We start from the raw sequence: 15,090 nt of genomic DNA on the forward strand, positions 1-15,090 counted from the left end.
AACCGAGAATTTTGTGTATCGTTGAACCCCTAATACACACACACACATATATATATATATAAGTACATCTCACAAGTACACAGTTTAGTTAGCCAAAAGCATACGCTCAGTGTCAGAGTCTCACATGCAGAAACACAAAAAGATTTTCCCACAGTGATCAACAAAGTACATCACATTATAATTCTGTGACTCATGGTTCCCAAACAGCATAAAAATCTTCACCTCTGATTAAGTCATGTATAAATATGTGACTCATTACAACCAGCTCTCAAACCTTTTTTATTGCTTTCTAGTGCCAGGCACGTTGTGCCTTGCACAGAACGGGCTTGCACAGAACGGCAGGCTTGCACGTTCTGTGCAAGCCTGCCGTGTACAACATACGGTGGGAGTGTGCACATGAAGCAGCTGTTAGAATGAGGATGAGAACCTTAAATGCCTGCACACACACATACACACACACACACAGAAACAAACATGCACACCAGTAACCGGAGCTGGTGACAGCTCGGCCCCTCATTTGGCTATTTTAGTCGACAGACACTCAGAAGCTTTGTTTGGCTGTGTATCAGATACAGAAATATTTTAGCAGGACTGAATTAATTTTGATTTTCATAATCACATTATCAACATCATATGCAAAATTTTTATTAATTATTTGGTTTATCAATTAAATTGAAGAGTTGTTCATGGCTTTTTTTTTTTAAAGAAAATTTATTTTGGAGTCATGTAAATTTTAAAGCAAGGTAACAGAAGTTCATGCATAAATATTTCTTTTAGGGCCCTCAGTAGATTACAGGCACATATATCAAAGCAGAAAGAATTACTGTTAGATAGATAGAAAAGAAATATTTTCTACTACAACTTTTAATTTCTATTTTGCACATAATTCTCAATTTTACATTTTCCTTTACAATGCACTTCAATAGTTACTGTTTATTTGCGGTATATGCACGTTAAGGATCTGTATTTCTATTACTACTGTTTTGAATGTACCAAATATTTAAAAATGATATACTTAGTTTTATTTATTTTAGATTCTGCAATTTCTCTACTTATTATGACTGTGTGACACCTGTTTCCTTAACTACCGACAAAATCATTCTTATTACATGTATACATATAAAAAAACAAATACATAAATAATAAATTAATTAATAAAAAAATGTTGCTGGACGCTTAAAGTCATTCTGGTGCATCATATGGAATTTAACATATACTCAACAACAGGCATTAGATAAATAAATTGAAAAAGTGAAAGACTGCAAGCTTGCACTTGAGCAAATCATTTCATTTCATTCTGTGGAATGATGCGTGCTCCTCGTTATGATTTTTTTAATCATAAAAGGTATCTGATATTGTACAACAGATCAATGGGACAGCAGTGCAGAGGCTTCAGGATTTGTCTTTGAATGCTCTAGTTTTAAAGATTTCTTCAACTTCTACATAGCAAACAATGATGGTGGATAGACTTTTTTTTCAAAATGATAAACAAATATGATTTAAAACAGCATTTACACTGCTTCTTGGGTGTAACTGTCCATTTAAAGTGACAAATCACATTAGAACCTCTCTTCCTTTGTACTCCAAACCCAAACAGTGAAAAGCATGAAAGTGCAACAGCAAAGCACAGACTCTTGCATGCACGATTCCTTCTTTCTGCATGTGGCTGCTGAGTTTTACACCGTCTGGTTGTTGAATTTATGCGCAAGGAATTTAATTCCACAAGTGGCAATGCATACCTGCACCTGTAAAATGAAATTATTTTATTACTTTTTTCTTGTGACACTCTTGACATAAGTATATTTCCATATGTCTCCATTAATTCTATGCTGTGTAAATACAATATAGGTATTGGGTTGCTAATAAACTTAAAAACTCAACTTTCAGTGAATTTCCATTTTCTTGGGAAACACTAACTTTTCCAGGTACAATCAGACACAGATTTTGGACGATTCCCTCACTTACTGAAATTGTTTACAGTAGTATGCACATTTAAGGCACTTCAAATTTTTATCATGTAACATTTAAATCTGAACTCAGTACACCCAGCAAGATGACTCCAATAAACTATCCTGAGCAACGGGGACAGAGGTGAGAACAAGGAGTCCTGTTGATGATGTGGCTTTGGAAGAGTCTTGGTCTCAACATCACGGTGCCACTCTGGGATTACATGAACAGACAGAAAACACTAAATCAGATTTAACAGCCACAGACCTTAATTAAAATGTAAGCAAGTATACAGAAGATAAAATGGACTGAAGTGTCTTCTCTTTTTAATTTACAAATAGATAAGTTTAAACTTTTCACAGAATCCTCACTTCAGTGTCCAAAGTGCTTGTGCCTTATTAGAAACATAACACATGCACTCACATATTCACAGACTCAGAGACTGAAATAGTTACACACACATGCACAGACACGCAGACGATCACGCCTATTGCTTCGTATGTACGTGAGCCATCACAAGTGATCTAAGCACATGTTGTCATCTAATAAATTTAGGTAGCATTTGAATGAAAACATGCCTATATATAAACAATACACTCAGGCACATATATGTGGGGTCACCTATGCATTACTGGCTGACTCAGACCAAAGGCCTGTTTGTGTTGTGCAAGTATTTGTGTGTGATGACAGAAACCACAGAGACACTAAAAAAAGAACTGGACACCTGTTCTCTGGATAGCACTGGGAGAAATTCCACTCCGCAGTCACAGCGCATGTTTGTTTGTGTGTGTGTGTGTGTGTGTGTGTGTGTGTGTGTGTGTGTGTGTGTGTTAGAAACAAGTATGATGACACCGTACTTTTCCTGTCTCACGTGGACTAGATGCCCATCACTTCGTTTATGACCCTTCCCTTTTTAAAGGCCAGTATGGAGCCAGAGGGGCTTCAGCAGGGGATTAAAGTCCTTGCACTCTTCACACCAGCAGCTCACCCACTGACCAACTTATCTGGAAGGGTGTGGATATTTCCGTAAAGATCCATCGTGGCTATAAAGGCTGAGGAACACTGATGATCATTTGGAAAGATTCACTTTACAAGTGTGAAGTCTTTAAGATTTGAGCTGAAACCTTAGGAAGCTGAATCCATTAAGATTCACTTCAGCCTTTTTTAAGCGTTAAGTTAACTCGCTAGAATTTTCACGTGACGAAATTTTTTTCAAGACTTTTTGGCATCTTAAACCAATTGACCAAAACTGAAGCTAGAAATAACGACATCACCTGCAAGAGTAGATTATTATACGGGCAATAAAAGTGAATACGTTGGAAATTCACCATGAGTAGCAGTGGGATCGCTACAGTTTCATCCCGGGATCCACAGGCTTTCAAACGGACTGTAAAGAAGATAAAATGTGCCGCTATGGTGGCCAATTTGGCTAAAAGTTGGCAGGGATGGGCTAAAGAACATGCTGGCAAGCAAGAAACCATGCCAAGTGGCTGGATGCCTTCATCTGTGGAGGAGGAAGATAAAAAAGAACGCAACCATGTTGTTAAACTTACAGTTACCCCACGTGTAATCTTAGCAGATCCCAGTGACAATAGTGAGAATAAGATCAGAACCTGCTCTGTAAACAAGACCGTTCAGCCAAAACGCAGCGAGTGCAGCAGCAGCGATGTAGTTAATGCCATTCGTGGCAAGATGGAGTCAGGTCCTGAGGAGACCAAGCCATTCATGGGCAATGAATCACCAACACGGCGGCGGCAGATGAGGGCACTACAAAGTGGAGAAGGAGGCGGGAGGATACAGGACAGGAAACTAAAGCTCCAGGAGAAGAAGTTGGGGTCAAGATGCAGCAGCGTGGACACAGATGACAGTGGGTCGGGAGAGGAAAACGGTCTCAGCGACAACAATGAATCTAAAACCGAAAATGGCGAGCTCCAGTCCAAAAAGCAGACCAACAGGCCAAAGGTAGAGTGGCTAATAACAAATATCTTTAACAATACGTTTAAACAATATCAATATAGTTTAAAAAAAACTGTTAGAAATGTATTCAGGTTTAAAGGTAGATCAATCAACATTTTGATCACATTGACAAATACATAGAGATTTATCCAAAATTTTAGGTTTTTCTTTAACCCTTAAAGAATTCTTCTTCTCACGATTTTGGTTTTAAAAAGTGTTGTTTCATCTTTCAATCATTTTTTAAAAAATATTTATAGCATGGTTTACAGGGGGAGGAATAAGTGCAACTGCAAAATACTAAACTAAAAGAAAAGTAATTGTTGGACTAGCATGACCTGAAACACATTAACATGAATGATAACGTAAGTCAGAGACAATTGGATATTTACATAATATCTAACCACAACATCTTTATAAGAGGTTTCTTCAAAATATCTTTAGATACACTTGCATTAGATTTAACTGTCATGTTTCCCTGTATCCAACATTGATATTGTTATTTACAAAATTTCAAATAATAAGTCAAATAAAAGAGAAGAAAAGCTATTCAGGGATACTTTTTTCTTAGTTATTATTATAAAGTGTAGAAAGACACGTGAAAGCACACTGATAGCAGAAAAGCTCCACAACTCTTTATTTTAGAGGTTATTTGTAACTGTCACTGAATGTTTTGGTAATGACAGCCTTACGAAGGAGGCGGAGTATTTTGCAGAGTTTTTGACAAGTCTGCTTTTTACAACTATATTAAATGTCCCCCAGTCAAAGACACAAAGGAGAATAAATTCCCCTAAAATAGAACAAGTCACACAGTGTGAATAAACAAGATTAAGCAGAAGTGCCTTTGATGTCACCTGAAGAAATCCAACTCCCTCATGGACACCAAACATCATAACAGTTACATAACTGCAATACTGAAATCTCTCCCATAAAAGGCAAAGGCTTTTCAGTGGCCCTCTAGACATGTTGAAGGGGTCGCCAGAGAGCAAGTCCAGCTCATAAAACACATGCTGGAATGCAGTGCAGTGGAATATATGTAAATAAATATAGTTACACCCTGACCTTCAGGTGGAACAGTCAGCGAGAAGAAAACAGGGTGAAGGGAGAGAGGTCAATGAAGGACATGAATTCGAGGTAATATGAGACACTGAGAGAGACAGTGCAATTATAATCAAAATATGAAGAAAAATGGTATCTGAAATTATTTTTGTTTTATTGCTGTGTATTTTTGCATTGTGTTGTTCAAAAATCCAGTTAAAGCATCAAAGGTGTGCATTATCAAGTTAAATGAGACTTAAGGAATACAGAGAAAAAAGTGATGGGCATACCAAAAAGGTAACACTGCTATTCATAAATCTTTTATCTGCTAGTAAAAAGGCAAAAGAGATGCTAAAAGAATGTAGAACTGTTGAAAATGGCTGTGTGTGCCGACAGCAAACAACACCTATCAAATTAAACCAGTTTACATGACCCATGATTTGTCTGCAAACATATATTAGCATAAAAAGTAACAATAGTAGTAGTACTTTAGTAATAAATGCTAACTAACTTCAGCATATCAGGCGTTAAATGAAACTGAAGTAACCTATCAAAGAAACTAAATTCAGAAAATCCATGCCAACACTGTTTGATTAGCATCAAGTAAAAACAAATGTTACAAATTCAGATCAGTTCAATTCACAACATGTTAAAGTCTAAGGTGAGAGAGACATTAATAGAAAGAAAAATAAGGAATAGCAGCATTATCATCTTGAAAATTCACAGAGTTTTGTGGAAGGTCCCTCCGTGACAGATCTCAAGATTTCATAGATCAAATACCAAAGAGATCTGATGACACTCTTCCGAAGGTCTGGAAAGCTAAGACACATACCAGGGGAATCGGGGTGGAGTGGGGAACTGTGGGGGTGGAAAAAGTTTTTCTGAAAAAAATATACTAAAGAAAGATAAGGACACCCTCTCCTTTGGTTTATATAAGGTTCTCATTTCCAAGTACTCATTTATTTACGTCCATGCTTCTTTATTTGTACATGTACAGTCTGACTGTATTTATCAACAGACTAGGGATCAATTTCACCAACTAAAAAATAATTTTTAAAAGGACTAAGGGTTAATAACTCTACAGATTCCTAGTGATGAAATCCACTGCAGGCTTTTCTGTTGCTTTAAGCTCACCCAGCGCTAAATGAACAATACACAAATGTTTTGACGACCTATGTACTCCTCTTTAATAAATTTCAAATGACATGTGTTGCTTTGCGCTTTTGTTTCCTTGAAAAGGTTTCAATGGTTTTTTCAATTTTGATGTTAACCTTTCTACAGATTAAAATTGCCACCACGGGTGACATCAGAAGTCGCTGGCAACAGTGGTCCGTAAAGCACATTGAAGGCCAGAAGCTCAATCCGTTCAGTGAGGAATTTGACTATGAGTATGCTATGGCCCAGCGCCTCCACAAGGGTGACTCTGGCTATGGACGACCCAAAGAAGGCTCCAAGACAGCAGAGCGGGGAGACAGGGCCCAGAAACACATCTACAGGGAGATGGAGGAGATGGTCTGGATTATAAGAGACATGGGCTTCAAGGATAAAGAGGGTAGAACAATCATAACTTTTGGCCGTCTCTTTGACCGCTACGTGAAAATCTCGGACAAAGTGGTGGGCATTCTGCTTCGCTGCCGCAAACACAAGATGCTGGACTTTGAGGGGGAGATGGTGTGGAAGGGGCAGGATGATGATGTCATTATTACGCTAAAGGATTGAAAAAATATTATGCTTATGCAAACGTATAAATCTCATACATCAGAGCTCCAGTAGAAACAACTACTCATGCTGAGCATGCAATGTCATGTACGTAAGGAAAATGTAGTATCTTTATAATGTTTTGAAATTAAACATGCATACATATCTAATGTTTCACACACACAGAGAGACACACACGCTAGAGTCATTAGTTCTTCTCATATACCTGACAGATTGTGGGTTGAAGGGAAGCTATCTTTAGCTTGCAAACCATGCTCAACTTGCTAACTATGCTACATGCTAGAAGGCTTAAGAATCCATCACAATGTCAGTCATGGAGGAAGGCTTTACTGAGTCTCCAACTAAACAAACAAGGACTTTGAGTTAACTTCATCTCATAATTCATGACAGAATTGACAAGGGAAATCTATGTTCGTTTAGCTAATTTTGCTAAAAACATGCAAGTAGTGGTAGCAACTTACTAGTCAACATACTAGTCAAACAAGACTTACTAGTCTTGTTTGTTTTCTTAAATAGTTAAAAAGTACTTTAATGACACCAATGTCTGTGTTTCCTTAGTTTGTTTTTATTTGTTTTGTTTTTCGTCTTCTTTGGAATGACAGTTTAAGACTAAATAGTTAAATTAAGCTAAGCTAACATTTATTTTTATGTAGGAATATGTGACATCTTTAGAAATAGAAATAATGGATATAAATGTACATTAAACCTCAGTTTTCAACGATCCGTTTACTCTGGACCATGCTCACTTTCTAAGATTTAATCTCCAGTAAAATGTTTGGTCAAGATGGCTTTCTTATTTGGTTGACATACACAACAAAAATTAATTGCAAAATAATGTAATTATATTTAGACAAGGGAAAATGACAATAACAAGAAGCTTACGTGCAGTAATGTGAGTAATGTGAATGAGTTGACATGAAAAACGTTTGCATGTTAAGTTTGTGTAAGGCGAGATTCTTTTGAAGTAAATCGTTTTAGCGCAAACATTTAAATGTTAAAATGGGATCATCTCATATTAAAATTAAATGAAAGAGGTGCTTTAAATGTCAAATGTTTGCTTCTTTCAAAGTGAAAGTGTGGGTGTTCTTTATATATGTATTACAAAAACTGTAAGCATTTGTATAATGTGTACAGTTTTTTAGTTAGTTTTTAGTTAATTAGTTTATTTTCAGTATTGTTGTGGTCAGAGTGGTGACACATGCTATGTGGAAGCAACCAAAGAATAAAAATTAAATGCTGCTTTTGTTTTTCTATATATAAACACAAACTGTGTTGCATACTAAGCTTATTTCAGTTTGTTTACTGACTGTGGTGTTGCATTAGGTCACTCTAGCAGACAAGGCTAGTATGTCATTGTTGAGTTGTGTGTTGTATGTTTCTGACAAAAACCTTTTTGCTTGCGTGAAAACAACAGTCTGCAGAGCATAAGCTTTAAGATAAAAGATATATGTTTTACATCAAACTAAAATAATATTTAAAAAAAGAAATAAACCCAGGCAAACTGGCTAACTGCACTTGAGCATCAAATGCAATATCCTACATGATCACCTTAACCCAAGGAGAGAAATTAAATGTTGCATTTAAAGTGGTTATGTTGCACACAACAGCGCTTTTATATGTGCATTTACCTTCTATAATTTCATAACGAACTGAATAGTTATTTAACATTTAGAAGTTATTTATACAAAATGTTGTTCTTGTAAGTAAGAACTTGAATGTCTACGTGTTGAAGAGTTATCTAAGGTATCTAAATGAACTTTTATTATCACTTAGTCAGACATACACATTGCATGCACAATCACCTGTCAAAATTGATAATACCTTATCAAAAAGGTTCCTTACTTTCTCTTGGGAAACATTTGGGGGTTTTGCAATACAAAACAGACACATTCTCTTGCATCAGACTTTCAGAGTGAAATAAAATGACAAACGCTTTTTGGTACCAAACCAAACAGGCTAGTCACTACAGCAGCCTTAATACTGAATACAAGCTGGAGGCCAGATGATATTTTCTTTTTAGGATGTTGTTGATATACAGAAAGTTGTATGGCATCAAATGCTACAGACATAGTTATACTATAGACTACCACTGTTACACAGGAAAATAAATTAATAAAACATGACAATACTTGGCAGGCTTGGGTCAGTATTGACATATATAAAATATGTGAGTTTATAACTGCTACAAAAGTTACAAAAGTTCCTTTTGTAGAAGTTCATGGAAAAGCCCACACTTGCTGATTTTGTAGTGAGACAATTTTAAGCCCCTCTGGACTTTGGTTTTGAAGTGCTCACTTTATAATTATTTTTTCATAGCCTTGTCTTGATTGAAAAATACTTATCCAGTCTTTAAGTCTGACATCATTAGCCGTGTCTGGGCCCAAACTCCGCTGCAGGTCCATAAGCCAAACGATCACTGTGGCATCACTGAGAGTTAAGTGTCTAAATTCTTTCATCTGTAATAAAATGGTCAGTGTGGCTGCTCTACCAGGTGTAACAATTAAGTTAAACATCCAGGCATCCATGAAAATGGAATTTATTAAACTGAACGCAGTTAGACGTTAGCAAGGAGTTAGCTCACTAGTTTCCATCTAAATATAATATAGCCTGTCCTGACAGAGAGGTTTCTGAAACAAATTAAGACGTACAGCTCTGCTATCACTTCCAACATAAATGAAGACAGGAAAGTAAACAGCAGTGGTGTTCATAGGGTTACTTTAGTTTGGCTAGCTGATATATAATGATGTGCTACGTGATCGCTAGTGACACAGCTATGTTAGCATAATATAAACAGTGAAGGTGGAGGATGAACGCTAATTTCTTTCCACTCAATAAAAGTTGTCGTGAGGATTCTCGATGGTCAGGGACAAATGCAATCGTATGGCAGGATGCTGTAAACGGACCGAACTTAAGTCAGGAGAACAACTGAGATAATTCATCCACAATCCGAGGTTATTCATTAATATACTGCTGCATGAGCTGGGCTGTAGTTGCATCATAAGGTTTTAAAAACCGAGTTTTAAAATAAATAGCGGTAATAAAAACCGAGAGAGGGCGACAGTGATCACTGACTGTTTTTAGGGCCTTTTTGAGAATAAACAGAACCAGATACTAGTGATGGGATTTCCGGCTCTTTTTAGAGATCCGGCTCTTTCGGCTCGGCTCCTCTAAAAAGAGCCGGCTCTTTCGGCTCCGAACCGGCTCTTCAGGTTGTTTTGTTGCTTTAATTATTTGATCATTAACAATAATATAAAATTATGCAGAAAAGGAATTACTAATGTAAAAAAAAAAGTGGTTTTATTTATATATGTTTATATATGACCCCTAGAGACAAAGCACGTACAAACTCTAAAGCATATACAAACTCTAAAGCATATACAAACTCCAAAAAGCACGTACAAACTCCAAAACACATTTCTAGCGTTAACTGAACTTCCAAAACAGAGCTACCCAGATCACTTAAATTACACAATTGAAAGCATGTGTGTATTGTTTGTGTATTTATAGACAAGCACTCATATTTATTCAAATAATTAAAAAAAAAAAAAATTCATTTACCTGTTACTACCACACACCAAATCCGGTTGTTGATACTTCCTGTCTTGTGTAGCCACTAGTGATGGGATTTCCGGCTCTTTTTAGAGATCTGGCTCTTTCGGCTCGGCTCCTCTAAAAAGAGCCGGCTCTTTCGGCTCCGAACCGGCTCTTCAGGTTGTTTTGTTGCTTTAATTATTTGATCATTAACAATAATATAAAATTATGCAGAAAAGGAATTACTAATGTAAAAAAAAAAAGTGGTTTTATTTATATATGTTTATATATGACCCCTAGAGACAAAGCACGTACAAACTCTAAAGCATATACAAACTCTAAAGCATATACAAACTCCAAAAAGCACGTACAAACTCCAAAACACATTTCTAGCGTTAACTGAACTTCCAAAACAGAGTTACCCAGATCACTTAAATTACACAATTGAAAGCATGTGTGTATTGTTTGTGTATTTATAGACAAGCACTCATATTTATTCAAATAATTAAAAAAAAAAATTCATTTACCTGTTACTACCACACACCAAATCCGGTTGTTGATACTTCCTGGCTTGTGTAGCCACTAGGTAACAAAAGCTCAACACTGCGCCCTAGCATCCTGGAGCACTTCTGTTGTCTTTTGTACGTGATTCTGAGTTTGTACGTGCTTCTGAGTTTTTACGTGTTTTGGAGTTTGTACGTGCTTCTGAGTTTTTACGTGTTTTGGAGTTTGTACGTGCTTCTGAGTTTGTAAGTGCGTCTGAGTTTTTACACGTTTTGGAGTTTGTACGTGCTTTGTCTCTAAGGGCCACCATAAATATACTTTATTTATTCACTCCACATAAAATGTAATAAATAAATCATATAATACAAAAAACAACTATTTACATTTTAAACTTTTAACTATTTAAATTTTCAGCATTTTCCTTTTAAACAAATTTAACGTGAAACAACACAAAACACTGCAAACCACAACACAGTTAAATATAAATTAAAATATTAAAACAAAAAGAAGATGCACATTCTCTGTCATATGGGCCTGCATGATTTCGGAATCCTTTATCATCTGCAACTGAAAATAGTGGATGATTACTATACCTTTCTAATGTGACGTTATTGTCCCTCACTCTCTTTCTCTCTGGCTCTGTTCCTGTGGTGCTGCGAGTGTAACTAACGCCCCTCCCCCCTCTGCCCAGCGCAAAGTACAGGCCGCGCGTGCGGAGTTCAGCGGAAAAAAAGGGCGAGAGAGGGTGAGAGAAAGAAAAAAAAAAAACCTCACGACTCGCGTCGTTCACTTCAAAGAGCCGGCTCTAAGAGCCATTTCGTTCGCGAACGACCCAATACTACTAGATACAAAGCATTAAAACATGTTAAAAACACAAAGTTTGGGCCCGGAAGCAGGATTCATCATGTCATCACTTAACCACTTAAGCCCCACGCCCTGGTACCGGGGGCAAAAAGGAGGAGATCACGTTTAATCGGTTATAACGCGGGTTGAGAAATATAAGTCCAGACATGTGTGGTATCCACAGAAACCTCTGAATCTCAGCTAAAATGTCATATAAACCATTTCTACAACCACCAAACACACCAAAAACAAGCTGTGATTAAACGAGCAGTTACGTAAATGCGCAGAAGTCCGCTAAACAAACAAAACCGAACCAGAAATTCTTCAGACTTTGTGTAACCAGCTAAAGATGGGCTGGTTAGCTTCCAGGGCTATCACTGACTCCACACACCAAGTTTCACCAGGATCAGACCAAAATTCACTGAATGAGCCGCAAAAGAAGACCACAATAACACACAGCGGCGCAAATGCGCTAAGACAGAAATTGGTTTACCTTCCTGATTTCCTCCAGTATTTTCGCTGGTAGCCGGTAGCCACGTGACTAATAGTAGTTACCATGCCTACCTAGCCGCATCAGAGCAGTTTTCTGTCAACAACCTCCGTTTTAGACCCACCTACAGACACGTGACTGGACACACGCCACACGTGGGTTTTGGCATCACAACGTCTGATTGGTTGAAGTGACGTGAACGTGGCATCGTTACTATGAATCTATTGTCTCAAACGATTAAAAAGAGGTGTCAATCATGCAAATTGACCAAAAGAAACCAAAGTTACAGCCCCTCGGAGTTTAAAGGGCCAGAGGCCAATCAAACGCTCTATGCACGCTGCAGAAAAGGGCCATTACCATGTAAATGTGTGGTTAATTCTTCAAAAATATATTTAAAAAAAAGCATTTTAGGCCTGTTAATAAAATTTATTAATTTCTGCTCTTTAATACCTAAAAAAAATCAACTGGCATGGTGTCCAATTGTGTGCCAAAATTGGACATTTTTGTACAACGTCTGGATATTCATGTATTGACACGGGTGTAATTTTTCACTGTTTCACTTTAGAAACATGAGTCTTTGCACAGATGATGTCTATATGTTGATTACTGAATTTCTGGAACCAAATGTGATCTGAGGCATATTTTTCAAAGGGTTATATGCTAAAAATTAAAAAAAATAATTAGGCGAGGATAAAATCTACTTACTTTTTCTGTGTTCCAGTCTCAGTAACTTTGACACAGTAAAATCTGCTTCAGTATTTACACCTCTGATGAAATTTCCCATGTGTTAGCTTTATTTTGATACCAAGATTGTAAGGACAGAGTTTGTAATTGACTATGTGCACGTTAGCATATGCTACTTCCGGTGCGGAAACTCCTTTGGGGAGCTTTGTTTCCGGTGTCCTATTCGCGCCTGGTTTACGGTCCAAAACAAGTTAAGCAAATGAATGAATCAAGCGGCGATTTACATTTCTGTAGATGTCTTGGGCATTTACCCAATATATCTGTAAATGATGTTCATGGACTTTTTTCCCTGCGTCTCAGGGCAAAAGAGAAAATGGATTCAAATGTTATATTTCTCAGCTGTCCGTCATTTATCGCGGGTGTTATGTTCTAAAAATAACCAGCGATAGGTGAAATCAAGTAGCCAATTTTATTTTTTGACGGTGCAAAACATTTCGTGGACATTGTGGACATACAGCACTGCACTTCAGAGTCACACTGCTAGCGATCGATGCAGCGATTCTGTACTGTACAGGAGAGACGTCACGGAGGAGATCGTCTGCAGCGATCAGGACGCAATGTGACGTAAAAAAAATAAGCATGCAAACTTGCACTAAAAAAATCTGCGAAACAGCGAGGTGAAAGGTGAACCTCGTTATTAGCGAGGGACCACTGTAATTTTGAAGGTAAGTCACAACATACTCTTCGTAAATACTAATGTATAGAAACCGTTACCAGCAATCATTCATTTTTTGTGTGGCTTTTTTCACGGTTTGTTATAGGTGTGTACTTGACTAGCTGATCTCGACATAATGGGGGAAACATCTGGTTTGACTATTCTTCACCTGTAGTTTGAATGCTGAACATTTGCCTGTTTAAATCATAAGACCAGTCACTATACAGAGATGTGCTTCTGAATGTGGACGATGTGTCTTCTGCATGCAGTAATGCAGTTCTGCTTGTGTTGAGTGATGTAAACAACTGATCGATCTAAACTCTTTAAACGTCAAAATTGATCATTAGATTTTTTATGACATAACAGTGGCGAGTGTTCCCACCTTCTGCTCTTTGTAACTTAACGCGATCTTTCCGTTTTCGAGTTTTGGACATGATTTTGGAGTATATCTTCGCAGTAGCGATTGACCGCAAAGTAAAGCTACCGGAAATGTACAACCCCACATCCGGTCTCAAACCAGGAAGTTAGCATTTTCTCGTGCACAGGGTCAATTGCAGAGAAATAATCAATTAAATTTGGGCATTACATTTTCGAGCAGGAAGCTCAGAAACCCCCTTGGGGCTTAAGAGGTTAAAGACCGGATAGTCTATGATGTTACATGAGTGTTTGGTCATCCTACTTGGGCTTTCTAACAAGTTTGTGTTTTTTGATATTATTTTTTTATTAATTGAAACAAAATGAAACAAAATTCACTTTTAGTAAGAGTACGAAATGGTCAGTTCACCATGAGGTGAACTCTCTCACTGAAGACTATAAGTTACCGATCTTACCAGTGAATACACTCATTTAACTTATATCCATTAAATAGGTTTTATAAGTCTGTGCACATAGACTGAACTTTATATTACTTCCAAATCACAACTATTTAATAACAAAGGTTGATAAAAAAAACAACAACACAGATATTTACTGTAAAAATATAGTCTATATTATTTGCTCGGAAAGAGAGAGCCTTAGTTTACCATTTGCAAAACAATCTCTATTTGCTTACTTTATTTATACTTCACAGACTTTTCCCAACATACCTTGGTCAATATGAGGCAGGAAAGGATATCCCATGGAAGACAGAAAAGCAGAAATGAGGTAGTAAAAAAGAGAATTTGGGGCATTTAAACCAAAATTATTTACCAAACCCAAAAAGTTAATGGAAGCAAAAAGTAACACAAGGAGACAAGTTGAAATAATTTTTTTCTTAATTTTGATCGAGAAGCAGTCCCTGAAACTGTCACATTACACAACAGTGATGTGAGAGGAGGTGCCAGAGTAAGTCGAAGGAGCGTCTTGTTCAACGGCCAGTTCCTTCCTGTACAGAATCAATGTTTTACTCATGTGAAACATGCTGTTTTTGTTTGGATCTGTAATTTCCTGCATGGACAGAATTATTTATGTCTCAATTTACATTTGCACCATCAGAGGCCCCCCTGCTGGTTCATCCCATTTTAGTGTGTGAGTTTAATTTCCTGTCTTTACGTATGCAAGTCACACTTACTGTACACTTGCAATGCACGTACGTGTGTCTGTCTCTTTTTCTTTCTGTCACTCTGCGCATGTGCATGCAAGACATGCCTTTGCGTGTGTGTGCGCGGGTGCCTGCCTAGAATGACCT

At 37.3% G+C, this 15,090-nt stretch overlaps 1 protein-coding gene across 2 annotated transcripts; it reads left to right on the top strand.

The window, feature by feature from the left end:
* Positions 1-2,560: 2,560 nt before the first annotated feature.
* On the top strand, positions 2,561-7,896 carry abraa (actin binding Rho activating protein a). Of its 2 annotated transcripts, XR_014874067.1 has the most exons (3): positions 2,561-3,909; positions 6,220-7,316; positions 7,369-7,896. XR_014874067.1 is itself a non-coding variant. In XM_085159337.1 (2 exons), the coding sequence occupies exons 1-2, from the start codon at positions 3,277-3,279 to the stop codon at positions 6,655-6,657; spliced, it is 1,071 nt and encodes a 356-aa protein (XP_085015463.1). In that variant the 5' UTR covers positions 2,561-3,276; the 3' UTR covers positions 6,658-7,896. The 2 variants fall into 2 exon arrangements, 1 of the variants encoding a protein (XP_085015463.1); XM_085159337.1 differs by having other exon boundaries at positions 6,220-7,896.
* The last annotated feature ends 7,194 nt before the right edge of the window (positions 7,897-15,090 follow it).

The sequence above is a fragment of the Neolamprologus multifasciatus genome, chromosome 5 (assembly GCF_963576455.1).
Source record: "Neolamprologus multifasciatus chromosome 5, fNeoMul1.2, whole genome shotgun sequence".
In the NCBI taxonomy this organism is placed as follows: Eukaryota; Metazoa; Chordata; class Actinopteri; order Cichliformes; family Cichlidae; genus Neolamprologus; species Neolamprologus multifasciatus.